The following is a 22,557-nucleotide window of genomic DNA, read 5'->3' as shown; positions in this document are numbered from 1 at the left end:
TCATTGCATGCAGCAAGTGTTTAGGATGGTGCTTTATTCACAGCTGGAAGGTGCTGAGGATGCCAAGAAGAGAAGGAGTGAGAATACCCTTGCAGGTTGGAAGGCTCCTTCCACAGCCAGAGCCTTGGATGAATGAATGAATTGTTGTTTTCTGTCCAGATCCTCCCAGGTTGTTTTCCTGGCTTCCTTAATGCTCAGTTAGAAACAGCTAATTAGCTACTCATTAAGGCTGTCAGCATGCTATCACAGAGGAAAAAAAGAAAAGAAAAGAAAAAAAAAAAAAGCAGCTTTTCTCAGCATTGCCTGGTTATTGCCCCAGCCTGAACCCTGAGGCTGGCAGCATTCACCTGCCCACCACAGCACCAGATTTGGCTGAGCCCTGGGATGGCAGTGGTGGCCTTGGTGGTGCAGAAGGTCTGATGAGTGAGAGTGGGGCTGCAGGGTGTCAGGAGGGAGAGAAGACCCTTTCCTCAAAGAATTTGGGAATTTGCTTTCAGCAGGTGCCACCCTCCCCCCACTCTGAGGAAGTATTGGAGGGGCACCAGGTCCCTGTCCCTGCTGCTCCCTCTGTCCTTTGGTGCATGTCCTCCCCAGTGCTTCAAATTCAGAAAGAAGAAATATTTTGCAGCAACTGCCAAGCCCAGGAAGGTGTTTAATCTTCTAGAGGTGCTGATGCTGCAGAGCACAGCTCTTGGTGGCAGAGAGGTGAGCAGCTTCCAGGCAGAAGAACAACATAAGGATGGCTGGCCTCCAGCTTGTGGGCTTGCTCCTGTCCCTGGCATTTCCTCTCCAGGGAATTATTGATCTTTCCCTTCTGACTATTCCGGGCTTGATCATTGATTTACTTGTTTAGTAGACATGGGGAACAAACTCCTTCAGCACGTAGAAAAGCTTGTTTTGTGTTGACAAGGTCCTGACTCCCTCTGTGGTGGTTCCCTGTGCCCAGGAAGGAGAGGAAACTTCTGGCCAAGCAGGGGAAAATTTTGGAGAGGATCACTTCTGTGGCAGGCTAGGGAGCAGTTCTGCTGCTGATCCCACTCCAGGATGCAGCTGCCTGTGGCCTTTTGGAGAGAGAAGAGACCAAGAACAGCAACATCCATGGGAAACTGGGATTAGGGAGACGAGATGCCACCCATGACCAAATGGTCCATGGAGCTTTGAACCATAACTTCTTTTATTTTTTTATAGAATTGGCTGGGTTGGAAGGGACCTCAGAGCTCATCAAGTCCAACCCTTGACCCACCGCTGCAGTTCCCAGCCCATGGCACTGAGTGCCACATCCAGGCTCTTTTTAAATATCTCCAGGGATGGAGAATCCACCCCTTCCCTGGGCAGCCCATTCCAATGGCTGAGCACCCTCTCAGTAAAGAAATTCTTTCTAATATCTAACCTAAACCTCCCCTGGCACAACTTAAGACCGTGCTCTCTTGTCTTGTTGAAAGTCGTCTGGGAAAAGAGCCCAACCCCCCCTGGCTCCAACCTCCTTTCAGGGAGTTGTAGAGAGTGATCAGGTCTCCCCTGAGCCTCCTCTTCTCCAGCCTCAACACCCCCAGCTCCCTCAGCCCTTCCTCACAGGACTTGTGCTGGATCCCTTCCCAGCCTCCTTGCTCTTCTCTGGACCTGCTCCAGCACCTCAATCTCCTTCCTGAGCTGAGGGGCCCAGAACTGGACACAGGACTCAAGCTGTGGCCTCCCCAGGGCTGAGCACAGGGGCAGAATCCCTTCCCTGGACCTGCTGGCCACGCTGTTCCTGAGCCAGCCCAGGATGCCATTGGCCTTCCTGGCTACCTGGGCACACTGCTGGCTCCTGTTCAGCTTCCTGGCAATCCAGACTCCCAGGTCTTCTTCATCCTCAGGAGAGGTGTCCCATCCAGAGGAGTGAGTGCAGTGGGTGCCTGTCCTTTCCCTTGTACCCTGGCAGCCTGGGCTATGCTCAGTGTGCAGCCTTGGCTCTCCCTCCCCCAGTGGTGGCCGAGTCTGAGCAAGCCATGACACTAAAAAGGGAGGGTCAGAAAATTCCTTGCAGGCAATGGAAAAAAGAAGCAGCACCATAAACTTTAAATAAGAACCATGATATGTTTTTGATCAATATTAAAAATGTTCTGGTTGGGTTAGTAATTTAAAAATCCTAATTAACTACTACAATTATTTAATGGCTACATGAACAACACAGTTGTTTGCACTCTGTTACCTGGCTAATAGTCAATAAAATCAGTACTCAGGTGAAAGGGGACAGCCTTGGGGACAGAAAGTGGTGGCTGAGCCATCACAGAAGCACCGGGGCTGGTTCCTCCCTCCTTCCACGTGTGATTTTCCTGTGGGTTGGGTGGATCTCCTCCTGGGCTTGGTGTTTCCTGCTGTGTCCCCGGAGCAACGCTATCTCCTGGTGGCAGCCTGGAGCTGGGCTCCGATTGACGTGTTTGTGCCTTGAATAATCACAGCTTTCAAACAGCAGTTCCTGTGTTGTACAAGTTGACATTTGGAGAGGAGCAGCAGCAGCTTATTTAATTGAAAGTAGGGGAGGGAAAAAAAAAAAAAAAAAAAAAAAGTGTGGTGGAAGGTAGTGCTGTGCTCCAGGTTGCCTCTTTGTTTGCGGTTTTAAGCTCTCTGCCTTTCTCTTCTCCCTCTTGTCCTCTGGGTTCTGCTGGTTTTGATTCAGCACCTCCAGATCTGCTGCAGGACTTTGCATGCACTGAACTGCTTTACACCTTAAAAAGTTTTGGGACATTGCAGAAGAGACACTGCTGTTGAGGAACAGAAGATGGAGAGGCCATCACTGCCCTGTGGCTGCTGTGTCCGGTCTGGCTCTCATCACATTCAGCATCAAACCCACAGCCTGGCTGGGCAGACTGGACTTCACTCACTTTGTAGCTGGTTTTTACCTTCAGGCCTTTATTTGCTTTTAACTCTACAAATCTTTTACTCCTCAGCCTTGGTGTAGCAGGGTCAGTCATGCCTGCTGATGCTCTGGGTGGTAGAGAAATCAGAGGTAAATGGCATCACCTTGGGGGAAGAGGAGGCTGCAGCAGGGGGAAGAATTTCTAAACAAGAGTGTGAGATGCTCTTTTGGGCTGGAAGGGCTAAACATTGTTCATTTTGATGAGAATTGAGCAAGAGGGTTTTGTTGTTTGTGTGGAGTGGTTTCGGCTTGGGGAGGAGGTAAAGCAGGGCCTGCTTCAGCTGTAAAGACAAGATTGGCACCACAAAGCACTCAGCTCGGCACAGAGCAGGGTGGTGACATTATGGAGATGTTTCCTATTGTATTTTCTTATTTGGTTTTGGTCAAATGGTCAGCCCCTACCCAGGAACACCAGCTCTGTGTGCTGCTGTCTGTCCTCTGCTGCCACTTTTTCAGTGTCAGTGAGGTTTGATCTCTGGGCACTGCAGCCCAGCAGTCCCCTGGTGCTTCTGGCCACAGGCTGAGCCGAGCTCCAGGAGTCTGAGGTCTGGTTTCTGTCCTTGGTTTGGCTCCTGGTTTGCTCTTTGCTCTTCCAGAAAACTGCGAACAGTTTTCTGAAAGAGGAGACAGCAGTAAATCCTTCTGCAGCTTGCAACGTTTGGGGTGCCTCAGTTTTCCTTTTCACAAAGCAAGGTTTGTTATCAGCACCAAGTAGAGAGCAGGAATACCTGCAGGAGAGGTTGGGTATAGGTGTGCAGCCCTAATGCTAGCAGCAAGGGTTGTGTGTGGCTCTGTTTGTAGGGTTTCTGTTCCTTTAGAAAAATACCCCAAATGTTTTATTTTGCCATGGAATGCTCTGTTTGCCATGGGGTGAGGAAGGATGGGTGAAATATCTTTTATTTCTTTGTAAGTGGCCATTTCAAATGGGATAACCCTATTAGAGCTAAATAGCAGGAAGTATTTAAGCATTAGGATTTTAGTCTGCTGATCATTCTGAGTAATAATGTTTATCCTGGAGGCCAAGTCTTTGTTGTGCTCAGCTGTATTTGACTGATTCCTACCAGGAGGATGTTGGGGGCTGCACAGGGTGGGAGTGGGGGCTGCTGTCTGGGGGGCAAGGGGTCCCCAGGGGCTTGCATCAGGGATGTGCCCTCCACGGGGGGCCAATCCTGCAGCACCCCATGGAACGCTGGTGGGTGTGGGATGGACAGAGGGGCCCCGGGCTGTCCTCTGGGTATCCCTGCTGGAGGGGTAGGGCTGTGGGTCTGATGAGGTGCCATGTCCTTCTGCTCCCCAGGGGATGCTTGGAGGCTGGAGGATGACTGCACAGACCCCCCCCGGGACCCCCAGCTGGGCACGGCAGTGGAGGACGCCCCGTTCAGCTACTTCCGCACCCGTTCCTTCTACATGAGGAAGAGTCTGTCTGTGGACAACCACCTGGGGACCCTCAGCTATGCTGTCCACCCTGCAGAGACCAAGGCTGAGCGAGTCAAGACCAAGCTGCGGCGGCAATTTGTGAGTAGCGGGGTCTCTGCCCCCCCTCCCCACTGCTCATACACACACAGCTTCCCTAAAACACCCACCCCCAGTCAGAGAGCTGGTTTTATGTGCAGTGTTACCAAAACAACAGAGAAAAGGGCTGTTCCAGCCTGGTGGAGCAGATGGCAGCAGCAGGTTGAGTTTGTCCCCATCCCCGTAGCTCCCAGGTAGGGGTTTGGGCTCCCCTGGGGGTGTTGCTGGCTCAGGGGTGGCTCTTGCTCAGGCAGGTGGTGTGTGTGTGGTGAGGGTCTCGTCTCTGGATGCTGCTGTCTGAAGCATGGAAGGAGGTTGAAAGTAAGAAATGAGTTTTCCAATCCACTGCCTCACCTGCAGAAGCAGCTGGGGCTTTGTAAAGGTTTGCAAGGCACAGCGAGGAGCTGAGCTGAACAATAAACCAGTGGTGAGAGCCTGGGGCAGCTCAGCCCTTCCTGGCCCTTTGGAGCATCCTGGCAGTGGGACCAGGGGACATCCAGGGGCACATCAGGGCTGCACTGCAGCTGCTGGAGGCTCTGATCAATGTTTAATGGGCTTTGCTTCTTCTCTTTCCCAGAGACACCCAAGCTGGGGGTTCATATGGCTTTCCTGCTGCCTCGTTACTGGCCTCGGGGTTGTAATGAGGGCTCAGGTGTCCCCTTTGCTGAAAGCACTCAGTGTTGGGTGGAAATGGGTGAGAGCATCTGTACAACGGGAGCAGAGGAGGGAGTGGGTGCCCGTGAGACCCAGAGTGTCACCAAGAGCTGACAGCTGGAGCAGGGGACCTCACCCTGCCCTGGGCTTTGGACAGACTCATCTTTTGAGACCCCCTGTCCCTGAAGTCACAGATTCTCCTCTAGCCCAGAGGAAGGGCCAATCCCCAGCTGGGTCCTACAGGCTGGAGCTGCTTCTGGTGTCCCCTGGGCTGTGGCACTGCAGGACACAGGGTGGCTTTGGGAGTTTGTGCTCAGATTGTTGGATGCAGCTGCTCCTTTTCTCTCTGGGAGGACAGTTCTGACCTTGGCTTCACGTCAGCACTTGGCCACAGCAGCAGCAGATGCTGGTGAGGGTGAGTCTGGGGGAGCTGGTGACAACCCCAGCACTGTGAACTGTCCCTGGGGGAGCTGCTGACTCGGGAAGCAGGTGAAAAACTTGTGAATGGAGATGAGCAGAAGGCATGGGATGGGGCATCTGGTGAGTGGCTGAAAGGCATTGGAGGCGATTAAGATGAGGCAGTGCTGCTGCAAGGTAAGACAGGGGGGTCCACTTCATCTCTCCTTCACCTGCAGCACCCAGGAAGGGGAGGAGAGGGAGGTTACTGAGATGTTGGGAACAGTTCCTCTTTCAGAGATGTTTCCTCAGTATGTCCATGGGACCTGTCACCCACAGCCTCCCTTCTGCAGCAGAGGTGGGTGCACAAGGCTTGGAAGCACTGGGGTGCTCAAACAGCATCCTGGTGCTGCAGAAGGGTGGGCTCTGCTCGTGCCCCCAGGGCAATCCTCTGCTCAGCACCATGCTGGCAGCTCTCTGTGCTGTCTACAGCAGATAATTCACTTTGGCCTTTGACTTCATGAAGTTTTGGGGGTCTTTAGCTTTCCTTGGTGTACTCATGGAGCTTATTTATATCTGTCCAGGAATGAAGCCTGATTTTTGTAGTGTTGTTGTTTCTTTGGTTAGTTTTGGGTTTTTTTTTCCCCTCATTCATTTCTTTTTTTTTAGCTTGACTATGTCATTTCTGGTTTGACATCAGAAAGGTGGTGCTGCTGTAGGCTCTGCCATAGGCTGTGAGCCTGTGAGCCCTACAGAGACAAGCAGACTCATCCCACCTGGGAATGGCCTTTCAGCAGAGTCTGGGGGCAGTCAGGCTGCAGAAAGCTGAGCCAGCAGCTCATTAGCTGGAGCTCAGGCTGGTACAGGACCAGCACTCTTCACACAGCTATAGAGCCTGGCTTTTCAGATCACAGTAAAGGTCCTGCCAACCTAGGGAAGTTATTTCTGAGAAGAGGTACCTAGTGCTGGGCTCCACGTCCTCCCAGGGTTTGGTAATTACTTTTCATCTTGGTGCTGGAGATGTTGGAGTTTCTCTGAGTCAATGTCATGTCCTGGCCCCAGCCCCAGCTCTCTGAGCACAGCTGGTGGAGAAATTGGTGCGTGGCACAGCGTTTGTAGAAGGGAATATGTTTTGCCTTTTTTGCAGTGGCTCATCTGGGACCTTTTAGGAAAGTCCATATTTAAACCTTGATTCATTTTTCCGGACTGTTGCATTTACCCAGCTCGTAACTTTAGATTTCTGGCTTTGCTCTTTCCCTGCTGACAGGCTGAGCTGCCTTTGCCTTGCAATGCAGCTGCTCAGTTTTCTATTTTGGGAATTGCTGAGAGTGAGGGGAGAAGCTTCTGATGCAGGGCTTCTGGGGGGCAGCTGAGACCCTGCCCTAGCAGGGGAGATGGAGATGGAGAGAGCTATTGCCTGCGTGCCTCCCGTGCTGTGCTTCTGCCCTGGCTCCATTTGATCACCAAGGCATTGTGCTGGACATGGGCATTCTCCACGGGAGAATTTCTTGTAGCTCATCTGAAAACACTGGAGGTTTGTGTCCCTGCACCCCTGGGGTGCAGCGTGCTGGAGCACTGCCAGCAGTGCTGAGGCTTCTTTCTGCTTCCCAGCCAGTGCAGAGGGAGCACCTGCAAATCCTGTTCCAGCCCCATTCACCAGGAGCAGCTCTCCTTCCCCTGACTGCCAGAGGCAAGCACGCCTCCCAGTGCCTCCCACAGCCTCCCAGTACCTCCCAGAGCCTCCCAGAGCACAGTGCAGGGTGGGCTTCCCCTGGCCAAGTAGCTTGTGGAATGTGTCTGCGGTCCCACTGCTGGCATGTGATGGCTCCACACGTACAGATTGCTTGAATTTGCATAATTTGAATTTTAAATGAATTCCAATTTTTTTTGTGATTGTCAGGACGAGTTGTCTTTCTAATAAGCCTTTCCTTTTAGCTCCTCTAAGGCTTGTGATGTTGGTGATGTTTCTGTCTTTGAGAACGAGGAGCATTTGATGGCTTTTGACGTCTGTGTCTCACAGGGATGCCCTGCCTTGCCCCAGTGCTGTGGCAGAGGTGAGAGCCAGGGCTGTGCTCTGAGACCTTGGGCGAGTTGTTTTGAGTCACCCAGTGATGGGCAAGGAACCATTGTGGATTTTTGTGCCCAGCTAGGTCTGTGCTGCCTCCGTTCTGGGGACAGAGGAGCAGGGATGGGACCTTCTGCAGTGTCCTTTGCCTGGGGAAGGAGGAGAGGAATGGCTGCTTTACAGGCTGAGGGGAAACTTCTTGTCTTCACAGGAGCCCTGATCATTAAAGGCAGAAGTATCTTTATTAAACTCAGTATTAGCCTTAGGGAGGAGTCACCCAGCATTGAGTCACTGTCTGCCATGACTGCCAGGACAGGCAGGGCAGATTACAGCAGGGCTCAGGGTGAATCTGTAACTCATTCTTTTTACCCCTGGGTACTTGAAGTGCTCTGTATCCAAGCCAGTTGTCCTGGCATTGCCCACTGACGTTGTGATGTTGCCAGGGAAGCTGCTGAACTGACACCCAGATCCTGCTGCTCCCCCGAGAGGGAGGGCCCGGGGGTCATCACCTTCCTGTGAGCAGCTCTGTCCTGACCCCTCTTTCATTCTAAATGAAATACAGCTTGTTCTTGTTGTGTGTAACAGGAGAGCTTTCCAGTTTCTGCAGGTGGGATGGAGGAGAGCAGGGACTGGCACTGCTCTGCCACAGCAGCCGGCTCAGCTCTGCCATCCCTGGTGCCACCAAAACTGCCCTGATTCCTGTGCATTGCATTCCTGCAATGAGTTCATCATAGAAAGCAGCTCCATGGAGACAGCCCTTGGAGTCCAAGTGGGCAGTAAATTCTCCATGGGTCAGCAATGTGCCCTGGTGGCCAAAAGGGCCAATGCTGTCCTGGAGGATATCAGGAAAATGTGTCCAGCAGATCTAGGGAGGTTCTGTTCCCCTCTGATGAGACCACACCTGGAACACTGGATCCAGTTTTGGGCTCCCCAGTTCAAGACAGACAGGGATCTGCTGGGGAGAGCCCAAGGCAGAGCTATGAGGATGATGAGGGGACTTGAGCATCTCTCCTGTGAAGAAAGCCTGAGAGCCCTGGGGCTGTTCAGCCTTGAGAAGAGAAGGCTGAGAGGAGATCTTCTGAATGCCCATCAGTACCTGAGGGGTGGGTGTCAAGAGGAAGGGGCCAATCTCTTCTCAGTGGTGCACAAGGAATAATGGGTTGAAGTTAGAACACAGGAGTTCCACCTCAACATGAGGAGAAACTTCCTGCCTGTGAGGGTGAGGGAGCCCTGGCCCAGGCTGCCCAGGGAGGTTGTGGAGTCTCCTTCTCTGGAGCCTTTCCAAACCCCCCTGGATGTGTTCTGTGTGTCCTGCCCTGGGGGATCCTGCTGGGGCAGGGGGGTTGGACTGGATGATCTCCAGAGGTCCCTTCCATCCCTGAATTTTCTGTGGTTCTATGATTTTGTATTTTAAGTAGGTGAGACTCAAGGTTGTCTTGCTTACCTGGCTGTGTTCTCATGTGTGAGTTGATTTTATTTTTTAATTATTATTTGTTTTTGTACAGCATTTTTTCCAGGCAGTCATTCTATTATGAAATGTCTGTGCCCTCCAGGAAAGGCCTAGAGCCCTGTTTGTCTTGGGAGCTCTGTGGAGGAGTTGAGCAGAGGTGATTCCTTGTCTTACAGAGCTCGGAATGAAGCAGAAAAGGCAGAAATAGTTAACTGGAATGGTAGGACCTGGTGAAAGGAGGCAGTGAGGAGACAACCTTGCTTTGTGAGAAAAACCTGATCAAATGTGGTGCTTGCTGACATACCCTACAGTGCCTGGGCTGCAGGAGGAAGCAGGTAGCAGCTGACATGTACCTATCCTGGTTTTCCTATTCCTATGGATTCTGGATATCCTTCCAGAAACTCCTCTTGTTCCTGGTGGACGCTGGAGAGATGGAGCACATGGGTCTGTGCAGGAACCTCCTTGCTCCAGAGCATCCACAGGGTGTGGGTAGCCTGCTCTGGGTTGTTGGTGTCAGCCACACTGGGCAGAGCCCAGAGCAGAACCATTTCTGCTTGTGGGACCCACCCCTGTATTATCCCTACACTTTTCTTGTCTTGTTCCTTGATCCTGGTCTTGAAATGGGTTTAAGTTATGCCAGGGGAGGTTTAGGTTGGATATTGGGAAAAATTTCTTTACTGGAAGGTCAATGAGGCATTGGGATGGGCTGCTCAGGGAGGTGGTGGAGTCACCATCTCTGGAGGTGTCCAAGAAGCATTTAGATGTGGTGCATCCTGGGCCTATGCACAGCTTGCCCTCAGTTTTGCAAAGCAGGGTTATGGTGATGGTGTGAGGAGGGGAATGCAGAGGCAGCAGGAGGATGCAGGCTCTGTCTCATCCCTTTGTGCCTGACCCCCCCGTGGCAAATTGTTCACTTGCCGACTCATTGATGGGGAGTTTAAAAAACAGAACCCAAACCATCCCAACCTGATAACTAATGTCATGCTTTGGAGAGCAGCTTATTCACTGGAGAGCAGGCAGCAGAGCAGTCCCTGGGTGCAGGCAGGGAGTGGGAGAGGCCTCCTGTGAATCACAGCTTCACAAATGACTGCGGGAGGAACCGAGGCAGGAACGCTCGGAGCCCAAACATTCCCAGCTCCTTCCTTTGATGGCTGGGGGTTTAATTGCTTGGAGTGTCCCTGGGAGTGCTTTTTGGTGCCTGAGTTAAAGCAGCTGAGGGCTTGGGGAAGAGGAGTGTGAGCTGGACATCTTGGAGCTAAACATCTCTGGAGGTGGTGGTGGGTGCAGTGGTGTCTTGCTGTTGGACCAAAGGGCTTTTGGACCTCTGCTTCTGCAGAAATGGCTCTGGCTGGAAGGGGGAGTTTTGCTGAATGTCAGCCAGCATGCTGGTTGTCTGCTGTGTGAACTGATGGTGGGTTTTGGTGAGGTGTAGAAAGATGTATTTATTTTATTTTAAATGTCCAAATTGGAAGTCATTTGAAGTCTGTTTTTTTCTGGAGCTCCATCTATCTGTGTGAACACCAGACTGATACTGCTGACATTCCCAAACTGTGTTCAGCTGCTACTTTGTGTTTGCCTTTCTAACCTTCCCCTCCTTTCTGCATTCAGTGGGAACCTTCTCTGTGAGAATAGAAAAAATAAAATTAAATCCAAACATCACACAAAGCCAAATGGCCAGAAACACCAACAACCTGCTGGGGTAGTGCTGGGTTGTCAGGGCCTGGCTCAGCCTGCCCAGGGCAGGGGTGGAGTCCCCATCATCCCTGGAGGGGTTTCAAAGCTGTGGAGATGTGGTGCTGAGGACCATGGGGCAGTGGTGGCCCTGGCAGTGCTGGGTGAACGGTTGGACTCGATGATCTTCAAGGTCTTTTCCAACCAAAAAACATTCTGTGCTTCTATCCCTGAGGTGGCTGTGTGGATGCTAAGTGCATTTTCAGCCCAGTGGGATACACCAGACTCCACCAGCAAACCTCTGCTGGTTATGAGGACCTGCAGGCAGAACCAGAGCATGTGCTTCTCTCTCAGATGGAAGGAGCAGGAGCTCTGGTGTTGGGTTTTTTTGGTTCTGGAAATTTTTCAGTAATTGTCTCTTAAACCTATTTGCTTGTATATTTTTTGTAGTATTTAATACAAAGCAAACCACATTGCATTTGCAAATCACCCTCAGGAAGCCTCCTCTTTTCCATGTAAGTGATTTGAGACCTGCTGATGGGCAGAGGGCTGAGAGTACAGTCTCTGACAGTGCCTTAAAATAAACAGACAGCAGCTGTGGGCTCCTCTGCTTGAAGCTGGAATGTGTTAATTGCCGAGGGACAGATTTTGGGTTTTATTTGAACACTGCCATTTTGCAGGTTGAACGCCAGGGCAAACTCTGTATCATTTTCCCAGGGCTCTTAGGACAGAGGATACAGGTTGGCTTTGCTCCTGCCTCGGGCCTGTCCAAATAATTTATGCAAACTGCTGGGAAATGGCCTCTACATTCAAACTCTTAATAACCACAGTTCAAAACCGCTGCTATTTCCCTCCAAACCCGCAGTGTTTGCTCCCTCTGCTGGCTTTGCCTTGGGAAGGAGCATCCTGGGCTCAGCCAGGGGGATGCTGGCTGGGAGGTGGTGGAGGGACCACTTTCCCGCCTCCCATTCATTAGCAATTTGCTTCTGGCAAGGAGCATCAAATGCAGAGAAAGCAGCAGGGCTGAGGAGGAGAGCAGGATCCTTTGCCAGCTTCCAATTTTACTCCACTTCTCCAAGCTAGACTTGCTAAAAATGTGCACTGCATCCTTCAGTGTTCGAAGGAAACAGCTACAGAGGTTAAAAATAAGCAAGACATCGTTTTGAGAGCTGGAGTCTTCTCTGCAGCAGGACTGGGTCACGACCTGAAACTCCAATGAGATGCTGGAGCCTGAGCTGGGGTCTCAGTGATGTGGGCTGGGCTGGGGGACACTTTGGGCTGCAGCCAACCATGGTCCAGAAAATGCTTTCAGGTGGCTCCATTTTACTGAGCACACAAAAGGTTGTGCTGGCAGGGTGTGGACTGGGGCCTCTCCATGGCACAGCTTCTCCCCCTGCCTTTGGCTGGTTGTTCCCTCCCAACAGCTGGGTGTGATGGTGGAAATGGCCACGTGTCTGCTCCCCAGGGCCTTTTTGGCCTCTGCACCCAGCCACAGAGGTCCCAGCTCCCAGGGTTTTCTGTGTTAGTCCCAAAGTGAACAAATAGTCTGGTGGGTTTTGTAATCCTGGTTTCTTTCCTCACACCCGGGCTCTGTGGTTTGCTCCGTGACTGTGGGACTTTGGATCCCAGGCTGGTCAGCTGCTTAGACCAGGTGTAGTAGATCATATCTTCTGCTCACCATAAAGGCCTCTTAGTCCACCTATGGACCCTTTTTGTGGGTAGGGATCTACCTGTTGGTAGATCTGCTCCTCTGAGCTTCCTCTTGAGCCCTCTTGCTGTTGCTTTCCCAGGCATCAGACTGCAAATCCAGGTGCTGTACAGAGCTCCCAGTCTGGAAGTCTTTGGGTCTCCTCTGCCTGAGGAAGTCAGGTGTCTAAAGATCAGGAGGAGCTGGTGCAGCTCTTTGTAAATGCAGTCTCCTAAACTTTCCTGAGCTGTTGCAGAGTGCCAGTGAAGCGAGTGCTTTGGCAGCCTGAGGTTAAACACTCCTGGAGTACTTTCCTTGAAAAGAAAAAAAAAAAAAAAGTGATGCAGGGTGGTGCCTGTGCCTCAATAAATACTTTGGAACATCCTTGTGGCTTCACATGGATCCAGCAAGTGGATTCAGTTGCAAAACTGGGAGCAGTTTGGTGCCGTGGCTGGAGGTGGCATTTGGTGTGTGCTGGGTGCCAGCACCTGGGTGCTGCCAAACCTCTCTAGGTGCAGCCTGCCTGGAATGAATCCCTGTGCTCTAAAGCTCCATAAATCCCTGTGCTGTCCCCTTAGAAACCACGGGACTCCCAGAACTGCTCGGTGGGTCTGTGGTGGGTGCAGTAGCATTTGTTTGCTACAAGAGGTCTCTGCAGCACTGTGCTTTGGTTCCCACCGTGGAGCAGCAGCTCCCCGGGCTTTGCTTCCTCCATCCCTGGGGAAGGGTTTCCCTCTATCCATCCCCAAGTCCTCCTCAGCCTCCAAATCCTCATGGTCACCCCACTCCTTATTGTACCTGTGAACCTGGGAAAACTGCCCGAGCTTCCAAAAGCTTTGAGGATGTGACCCATGTCCTGACAAATCGGTCACATATGACTGTTCATAGTGGCTGTGGTTGGGGCTCTTTGCTGTCCCCAGAGCTTTCCAGCCTGAGCTGTGGTGAGGAGCAGAACACCAGAATGTGACCCTGGTGTCATCAGAGTGTGTTTGTCCCACCCTGGGCACTCAGGGTCCCAGCACCTACTGTAGGGCTTGCTGCCTGCTCACCTTTGCTGGACCTCACCTAAGGAGCAAGAGGGGGGGACAGCAACTTTGGGGGGCATTGTCCCAGCCCCTCCTGTAGCCTCCATGGAGCTTGGCAGTGACAGAGCTGATCCTCAGCCCCAGTCCTTCCCTGGCAGTGCCATGTGGGCAGGGTGGCCATCACCCTGCTTCAGGGGACACTGGCACATAGTGAGGAGAGGTGACTTGTCTAACTTGTGTTGCCATGTGTCTCCTGTCCCCACTCCCAGCACTCGGGAACTTGCTGGGAACCCTGAGGTCTCCCTGGGCACTGACTGGAGCTGGTTCAGCTCCTTGGGCAAAGGTGAGAGTGGGAAGCAGAAGGTCTGGTTGGGGACATCCTGCTGCAGAGGGGCTGAGGCCAGGGCGGGCTCCCTGCCTTCTCCAGAGTTTAGTCAGGGTCTCTGTGGGTGCTTTCACTCGTCGAGTGGCTCCTGGTGATGTCTGGGAGCTCCCAAGGAGCCCAGCGAAGCAAAAGTTTGGAGAAGGAGCTGGCAGTGATCTCAAAGGGGACATCAGAGGCTGAAGATTAAGCGGAGCATTTCCGGTGGGAACCAGAGGACGTCTGGGGTCGGGTGTCACCTCATTTTGACGGTAACAACAGCCTTGCTGCTGTTGGGAAGGATGGAAAAAGAAAGGATCCTGAAACCTAAGAGCTGTTTTGCTATTTACTTTGGTTCTGTTTTTACTCCAAGAATAGAAACAAAGACGATGGATTTGCATCACCAGGAGCAACTTGAGGAGGGAGGAGGAAGCGGTGGGGCCTCATTAGTGGCAGGAATGTGCTGGCGAGAGGAGGGCCCCGGTGACAGGGGAGGAGGTTTGACCTGGGGGTTCCTATTAGCATTTTGTTCATCTCGCTTCTCCCATCTTGTGTTTTATTTTTTTTAATGACTAGTTTGCCAGCCCTCTTGCAAGGGGGCGTTTGCAGAGGCAGAAACAGCCTGGGCTTCAGCGGAGAGTAAAGTGCCTTGGGAGATTGCCCCACGTCCACAGTTGGGTCTTGATCTTCTGGAAGGAAAAGATTTATCTCCTTCTGCACTGACTGTTTAGAAGTCTTTGCATGTCACGTGTAAAAAGCTGTTTTTCCTCCCTTGCTGTTGCATCTCCAGTCAGAGTCTGATCACAGCAAAGGACTAAGAATAGCTGCAGAGGGGTGGTGGTGGGGTGGCTGTGAGACCTTCAGCCTTGCTGATCCTCACTCTGGAGGAGGAGAAGGGCTGGGATGGGTGGTTTTGCTGTGGAGATCTTGATGTCTTGTTCCATGGCAAGGGGTGTGCTTGCTGCCAGCCTGCGGAAGCCTCCAAGCAGTGCAGGAGGAGGTTGAACTGGGACCCAGGCAGTGGAGTAGAAAGAGAGAGTTAGAATTCTACGTGTGTGAGATTTTCCCTCTGTTTTCTTTGGTTGTTGCAGAGGTGACTTCTTGAGGGAGAGAGAATAGCTTTTTGGTGATGCCAGTATGACAACATTCAACTCCTGGATCAGCTTTCTGACAGCAGAAATGTTGTGCCCTTTGGAAAGTTTCAGTGCTTCTGGACACTTTGAGGAAAGCAGTGTGAAAGCTGCTGACCTGGATAGACCTGATGTGCACTCAGTTCTTCTGTGGGGTGGTGGGGTCTTGCCAGTTTTTACCCCTGTTATCTCCTGGGGAGGAGAGGGAGGAAAGTGATGGCTGGAGGAGAGCAGGTATGGAGCTTCAGACAGGGACACTGATAGGGTCATGGTGGACCTGGGCCCTCGTTCAGCTCCTGCATTCAGCTGGGGCAATAACTGCATCGTGTGGTGAGGAAATGACACACGTGTGGTCTGTGGTCCTCTGGACCAGGGCTGAGTCTGGTTTTGGTTCCTGCTGCTTCCCCTCTGGTGGGTTCTTTCCCTTTCACTACTTGGCCTCTGCGTTTTTGGGGGTGGTTTGGTTTCCTCTTTCTGGCTTGACAGTCAACAGCAAATCCAGCCCATAGCTCAGCTGCTTCATCCAGGCTTTTGTTCAAATGATCATTTACTGTTTCTTCTGGCCGTTTAAGGTACCTCTGGTGAGCAGCTGTGGCATTGGCTCTGGAGCAGTGGGTTCCACAGCGGCTGCATGGGTGGTAGAACAGAGCATTGGCTGCCCAAAAAACAGGGAAAATGGAGACCTAGTGCCTGATGCTGGCTTGAGGGAGGGCATTTGCTTTGTCTGCAGACCTTTGCTTGTGGTACAAAGGCACCAACTCCTCTGCACTGGGAATCAGCCTGGTGATGCTCCAAGAGGAGCACACAGAACCACAAAGCTTTGCTGGGACACTTTCTGTTGATGACCCCTCTGGACACATCGGGAGGATTTAGGGCAGGAAGCAGGAGGAGCACTGGAGACTTCTCGTGGAGCTTCAGGTGAATCCAGCCTTTTCCCCCAGGGCTGGTCTGTGGGGGTGTTTGGTTCTGGTGTGCTGTTGTCAGGTGCCTCAGGGTGAGAAGATTGGTTTTCTGATACAGTGCTCCCTGTGTTTCTGAATGGAGCAGGTGAGGAGGGGCCTTATCAGGTGGGTTCAGACCTTTCTGCCATCCTTCCATCTTCCCAAGAGATGACATTGGCACCAAAGAGCCCCAGGGCATAATTATGCATTGCCTGGTTAATCAGCAAGTTGATTTGTCATCTGAGAGCCATCTGACACTGCAAGTCTTCACCTTGAGCATTGCTGAGGAGTGAGTTGAGTAACTGGAGCCTCTTTGGACCTTGCCTCCTTCATAGAATCACAGAATGGTTTGGGTTGGAATGGACCTTAAAGATCATTGAGTTCCAACCTCTCTGCATGGGCAGGGACACCTCCCACAGCCCAGGTTGCTCCAAGCCCCATCCAACCTGAAATTCAACATTGCCAGGGATGGAGCAGCCACAGCTTCCCTGGACAACCTGTTCCAGCATCTCACCACCCACACAGGAAAGCTTTTTTTCCTTGTGTCCAACCTAAATCTCCCCTCTTCAAGTTTTAAGCCATTTCCCCTTGTCCTCTCCCTACACCCCCATGTCCAAAGCCCTCCCCCAGTTTTCTTGTAGCCCCTTCAGATATTGGAAGGTTGCTCTGAGCTCACCTGGGAGCCTCCTCTTCTCCAGGCTGAACAACCCCAATCCCTCAGCACCTCCCAGGGAGGTGCTCTGAGCATTTGAGTGGCTCATCTGGACACCTTCCAGGAGCTCTGTGTCCTTATGTGGGGACTCCAGAACTGGACACCGTGCTCCTGCTGGAGTCTCCCAAGAGCAGAGAATCTCCTCACATTCAGGTAGACCAAGTTTCCCTCATGCTCTTTGACAGGACACGACCAAGCTGAAGCTGGCTGTGGCTGAGCACCATGCTGGTGGCAGCTTTGTTAGTTGGGCACGTTCTCCTGGGGCTTAGACATTGATTAACACCTGCAGGCTAAAACGAGCTGGTTTTAGTTCCTGGCACGTACAGCAGATCAAAATGTTTTTATTTCCTCCACGTGGCCTTAGGCATCCACAGATGATGTAACTGAGCTCAAGCACCCTGCCCTCCCTCCGCAGAGATGTCTGTCCAGCCTCTCTGTGCCAGGGTCCTGTGTCTGAGCACCCTTTTTCTTGCCTGTAGGCAGTGACTGGATGCTGAGCTCTGGCCATCTGTCTGTTTGGGTTACATTTTCATGGGAATCCTTTGAAACTGCAAAGTGGTGAAATAGATCCGCCCCAGCACATATGCCTTGGGGTAGTGATGGACCCCTTCCTCTGTGGTGGTTTTCCAAGGCCAAGCCTGCTCTTCTGAGACCCAAGACACTCCAGGCTTGGCTCAGTTTGGTGTCACACTCGGTCCCACAGCCCAGGAGCCCTCTGGTACCCTGATGGGACCCACCCCAGGCTCTGCTGGTGAGTGGTGGTGGTTGTGGCGGGCAGCCCCTGGTGTGCACCCAACCCCTCCAGTGCTTTGCCTTCCCACTGCTGTGCTGTTGGGGCTGTTCCTTGCTCCTTGTGTTCTGTGTGTGTGTGTGTGTGTGTGTCCACCACTGTGGGGCTCGTGTGCCTGAGGAGAACTAAAACTCAGCAACCTCCCTGGGGAGAGCAAGTGGGAGCTGTCGACACTTTACTGGAGAAATTAATGACTGAGCTAAGAAAAGGCTGATTTTTTTTTTTTTTTTAAAATTTTTTTTTTTCCTGCTGGGAAGGATGTACATAAGTAAGTTACTGCCAAAGAATCGAGGGCCACTCTTTACTGGGTCTGGGAGTTTCTCAGGGCAGAAGGAAGCCTGGAAGAGAGGAGAGGGTGGGATCCACCCCTGTTCATCCTGTAGGAGACACAGCCCATGGAGCTGGGAGCTGAGAAGTGGTTCCTTCCTCCCCAGCTGATTCAGGGGTCAAGTAACCCCCTTCCCTGCCCACCCTTGGGGCTCTACTAAGAAATGTCCCAGGTTTCCCAGAGAAGCTGTGGCTGCCCCATCCCTGGCAGTGTCTCAGCCCAGGTTGGATGGGGCTTGGAGCAACCTGGGCTGGTGGGAGGTGTCCCTGCCATAGTTGGAACCTGGTCTTTCAAGGTCTCTTTCAGACCAAACTACTCTGTGATGATTGTTCCCAACCACCCGGGCTGGTGGCAGGGGAGATGAGGCTCTGATTTATTTTAAAACATAGGCAGTCAGGGTCCTTGGCTGCTGTGAGTCCGTGTGGGGCTGCAGGAGGCTGTGGGGATGGGAGGGCTCAAAGCCAGGTCTAAATATTTCTAATTACCCTGCATTTGTAGACCTTTTCTAAACAAACCAGTGACAAGCTGCCTCTTTTTCTGTTGCCAAGGCCTGTGCAGAAAATATTTAGATCAGCAGCAAAGGCAAATAATCTTGGTCTAGGGATGTGACGGGTTTTATTTTGCAGGTTCTTTTTGCCTTGCCTAGATCTTTATTTATTCTTGGTTTTGTTTAGTGGTTCCCATCATACATAAACTCAGACCCTGGTAAGGCAGGGATGTGTCTCCTTTCTCCCGGACCATCCAACACCCCCACGAGCATCACTCCCCCTTCCCAAAAAGTTATTGTTCCTAGAAAGCAGAGCAGTGCCACTGGAATGTTAATTGGGGGAAGTGAATAACCACTGCTCCCCTCCGCCTAACCTTCCCCAGCCCCCTTTTAACCAGCAAATTGAATTTATTTAGGCATTGAAGGTCCTGTCTCTCCTTCCCCTGGGCAGACTGAAGTGTCCATTGTGCAGCCCCACACTGGGATTTGCTGCCATTTGTTTAAGGATTTTTTTTTTTTTTTTAATTTAAAGAAAGGCAATTTTTAAGCAGGGAGGGGGACACGGGACAGGACCTTTCTCTCTTGCTGCAGGGATGAGTCGTGGCATGCAGAGGCAGGCAGGGGGCTGGGTTTGTCATGGGTGCCATTCCCAGGGTGACTTGGGCTTCGTATTCCTTTGGGATGGGGTTTGTGTGTTCCCTTCTCACCTTGCTGAGCCCATGGAGGAGGCAGGAACAACAAGTCCAGCCCGTGGCTGTAGAAGGGTGTAGGATCCACTGTATATCTTGGTAGGTGCCTCCCAGTTGGAGCAGAGGAGGGCTGTAGGGGAAAGAGGTTTTGCTTTGAGGCCATCTGGGAAAACCTGCTTTGCCATGGCACGGGGGGATTTTGTGGTTTTATCTTTCTCAGTGGTGAGTCCTTCATCGAGTGCTGCTCTGACACCCTGTCCCAGCCCCATGCTGAGGTTTTATAGCCAGGATTTGTGTTCACCCAGATGTGCACAGCTGGCTGGGGAGCCCTGACTGTTGGGGGAGACTCCAGGAGATTCAGCAGGGCCTGTCCAGCCCCACAGTGTACAGGCTGTGGGTTTGAAGGGCTCAGGTCTGGCTGCAGGCTTGGAGGTGGCTTTGTCCATGCCCACAACAAAATATCAGTCTGTGTTGTCCTGGTCACCAGGCTTTGGATTTATGCATGGTACCATTGGGTGGGGTTTGTTGGTTACTGTAGGGATGTGGGTGTTCTTGGGTCACCAACTGTCCCAGGTGTCAGAGCTAGCTGGCCTTGGGTCCCCTCACCATGTCAGACCACGGCTTTGCTTGGATTAAACCCCAGTTTAAGTACAAATGGGAATGGTTGGTGGAGTAGGTGTGGTGCTGTTTATTTTGATGTTGAATGTGTTGTATAAGGGCTTTGCACCATGAATTCCCATCTGTGCTATCACCTGCCTGGCTGGCTGTTGGCTACAGATGGGGGGCTCATCAAGGAGGGGTTTAGGGCCAAGAGGGATGTCCTGGCATTTCCATAATTTCCTTCTGCCAACAAGACCAGGGCTGATGAACGTATGAAATCCTCAAGGCTTCAGAGCAGGTGGCAGTGGAGAGGAGAGGCTCTGCTCTCTGCTTCCTTGCAGAACTGGGAACTTGACTTTTTTCTTATTGAAGCTGAGAGTGTCCAGAGAAGGGCAACCAAGCTGGTGAAGGGTCTGGAGAACAAGTCCTGTGAGAAGAGGCTGAAGAGAGATTGTTTAATTTGGAGAAGAGGAAGCTGAGGGGAGACCTTATCTCTGTCCACAGCTACCTGAAAGGAGGTGGTAGGGAGGTGGGTGCTGGCCTCATAACATCCTCACAGCACAGAATTTCCTCCTGAGATCTCATTTCCATCTCCCCTCTTCCAGTCTGAAACAATTCCCCTCATCCCATCCCTCCACACCTGTGCCCCAAGTCCCTCCCCAGCTTTCCTGGAGCCCCTTCAGGCACTGGAAGGTGCTCTAAGGTCTCCCCATTGCAGCCTTCTCTTCTCCAGCCTCAACACCCCCAACTCTCTCCAGAGCAGAGCTGCTCCAGCACTCGGATCATTTTTGTGGTTTCCTCTGGACTCACTCCAACAGCTCCGTGTCCTTCGTATGTTGGAGACCCCAGAGGTGGACCCAGCTTTACTGCAGGGGGGTTCTTCCCAGAGCAGAGCAGCGGGGGACAATCCCCTCCCTCATCTTGATTGTGCATTTGTTTTGCATATATTAAAACCTTTCTTTTTCCTTCCCAGCTACCTGTTGGAGTTGTCTGTGCTCTCCAGCTGCTCTCAGTCCCCCAGCCTCTCCCTGACCCTTGCCTCTGCCCACCCTCCCTCACTTCTGCTCCTTTTCTTCTTTTTCTCTGCTGTCCTCCATGCAGCTGCTGCTTCCCGCTCGGTGCTGGGGAGGTTTTGCTGTAGGAGGTCAAGGTGTGGGCTGGCATTCCCATGTCCAGGTGTAAATGGGAGAGGTGCCACTGGGCTGCCTGGATGTGTCACGGCAGGAGGAGGTGGCAGGTCCTGGCCATCCCCATCCCCTCCTCCCTTTCAGGCCAAAGAAGGGAGAGCAGTGACCACACCAGCCTGAACTCGGGGTCTCTCCATATCGCATTTGGAGACTCTTTTTTTGTTGTTCATTTGTCGTTGATCTGTATATTCATGATTAAACCTGCAGCTGTCCAGTGCCTGGAGGATTTGGAATGAATTAGAATGACAAGAGACATGGTCTTTACAAACGAAGGAATCATTTTTCCCTGCACTTAGCATTCATCCTCTTTCAAAGGTTCTCTGTGTGACGCAGATTTGCTGCACTTTCATGCCGGGGCTGCGGGGAGATGTCTGGATCTTGCAGTCCTTTTTCTTTCTCTGGCAGACGTGGGTGTGATGACGTGGGAGGAAGGGGCAGTGTGTTAAATGCTCTGATAGTTTTTAATGGTGTCAAAGTCTGCCGTTTAGATGGGGACTTTCACGCTGGAGGAGAATTGAAAGGGGAAGATGGGCGTGCAAATCGATGCCGCGGGCCTCCCTTCCTCCGCAGCGTCCCTGTCGCTGGGTTTGTTGATCAACCTCCCTCCTGCTGGAGCTTAATCCTCTGCTGATGGCATCCCCACGTTGCCATGGCAATGGCCATCCGGCTGGTCAGGAGCATCACCTCTGCCTGGTGGACGGAGAGCTGGAGCTGAAGCTGCTGGGGCTGAGCCTGGCTGGGAAGCGGCAGCGTTCCTGGTGGTCGGCACTGTGGTGGCTGAGGGTCAACGCCTGCCCTGCAGCAGCAGAGGGCTTGGGACACAGGTGGCATCAGCAGCATTTCCATCTAGCACCTTGGAGCTGTGGCTTGGACTTTTAATTACCTGTCTGAAGTGTATCAGTTGTAGGAAATGGTGGTCTGTGCTTTGGATGGGCACGTTGGGTGGTCAGTCACCTGATGGTCCCTCCCTGACCACTGGGATATGGTTTCCATGGCCGAGTGGTCCTGCCAGCTTGCATTCCCAGGAGTTGTACCCTGTGTCCATGCTGACATTGAATTAGGGTGAGATTCTTTTGGTAAATAATCCCACAACTCATCACAAAGCTTCCTGAAGTGACTGTAACTTTTGCTCCTCACCTTGCTGGAGTCTGAGGGAACAGTGTGAGATGTTTGCCCATCAAACTCCTCCCAGATGCCTGGGACTTCTCCCTCGGGTGCTGTGCTGGCTCCTGGTCCCTTCCTGAGGACACTGATGGGAATGGTGGCTCAGCTCTCCTGGCAGGGTAAGAAGGACACGTGTGGGAGTGGTGACAGGGGGTCGGTGTAATTCAGGGTGGGCCATGGGTCAAGGTTGTGTGAGAGCCACATCCCCAAGGTTGTGAGGGATGGCTGCCTTCTGCTGTGGACTCATTTGGGATCAGGCTGTGGTGAGGCCCATGGTGAGCAGCAGCTGTGTGCCCTCAGGTGGGGTCATCTCAGGGAGAAGGAGGAGCTGCCTGTACCAGCTACAAACATGAATCCTCATGACGTGGCTGCCCTTGGATCTTCAGAAGGTTGGTTGGTTGGTTAGCTGGTTGCAGTGACTTTGTTGCATGTGTTTTCATGAGCTTGTTTGAGGAGCTTTGAATTTCTGCATAACTCCATTGGGAGGGGAAGGCTTGATGGATGGTGGTGGAATTTCTGTGGGTCCTGCTCTTGAGGGATTGCAGCATCCTGGGAGCTCTCCTGTCTGACATGTAACCCTCCTGTACTGCACGGGGACAATGGAGTGCTCTTGGGCCTGTCTTGCAACAGGGTCCAGCCCAGGGGACAGGTTTGTGGGCGAGGGCAGCTCTTGTAACACAGGAGGGGCACTGCTATGGCACTGGGAGGTGACAGACTTGTGGTGCAGACGTGTTCTTCAGCACCAAGGCTGGGTGGAAGGAGTTGCAGAAAAACCATCATCTTGCTGGAGGAGCTGCTTGATGACACAC

The 22,557-nt window shown here is 52.3% G+C and overlaps 3 protein-coding genes across 5 annotated transcripts in view; all 3 read left to right on the top strand.

The window, feature by feature from the left end:
• The window catches only part of TBC1D24 (TBC1 domain family member 24), a 371,517-nt gene that overhangs the window by 33,637 nt on the left and 315,323 nt on the right, over positions 1–22,557 (top strand). The gene's annotated exons all lie outside the window — the stretch shown is intronic.
• Positions 1–22,557, top strand: part of VRK3 (VRK serine/threonine kinase 3) — a 362,077-nt gene that overhangs the window by 144,287 nt on the left and 195,233 nt on the right. The gene's annotated exons all lie outside the window — the stretch shown is intronic.
• LOC139804148 (ankyrin repeat and fibronectin type-III domain-containing protein 1-like) overlaps positions 1–22,557 on the top strand; it is a 185,522-nt gene that overhangs the window by 41,329 nt on the left and 121,636 nt on the right. For all 3 annotated transcript variants that reach the window (XM_071761023.1, XM_071761022.1, XM_071761024.1), the window contains exon 3: positions 4,197–4,414. In XM_071761023.1, coding sequence (XP_071617124.1) covers positions 4,197–4,414 — 218 coding nt within the window. The remainder of the gene's footprint in view (positions 1–4,196; positions 4,415–22,557) is intronic.

The sequence above is a fragment of the Heliangelus exortis genome, chromosome 17 (genome assembly GCF_036169615.1).
Source record: "Heliangelus exortis chromosome 17, bHelExo1.hap1, whole genome shotgun sequence".
Classification (NCBI taxonomy): Eukaryota; Metazoa; Chordata; class Aves; order Apodiformes; family Trochilidae; genus Heliangelus; species Heliangelus exortis.
The sequence above is the reverse complement of the archived record's forward strand: the minus strand, read 5'-3'. Positions and strand labels throughout refer to the sequence as shown.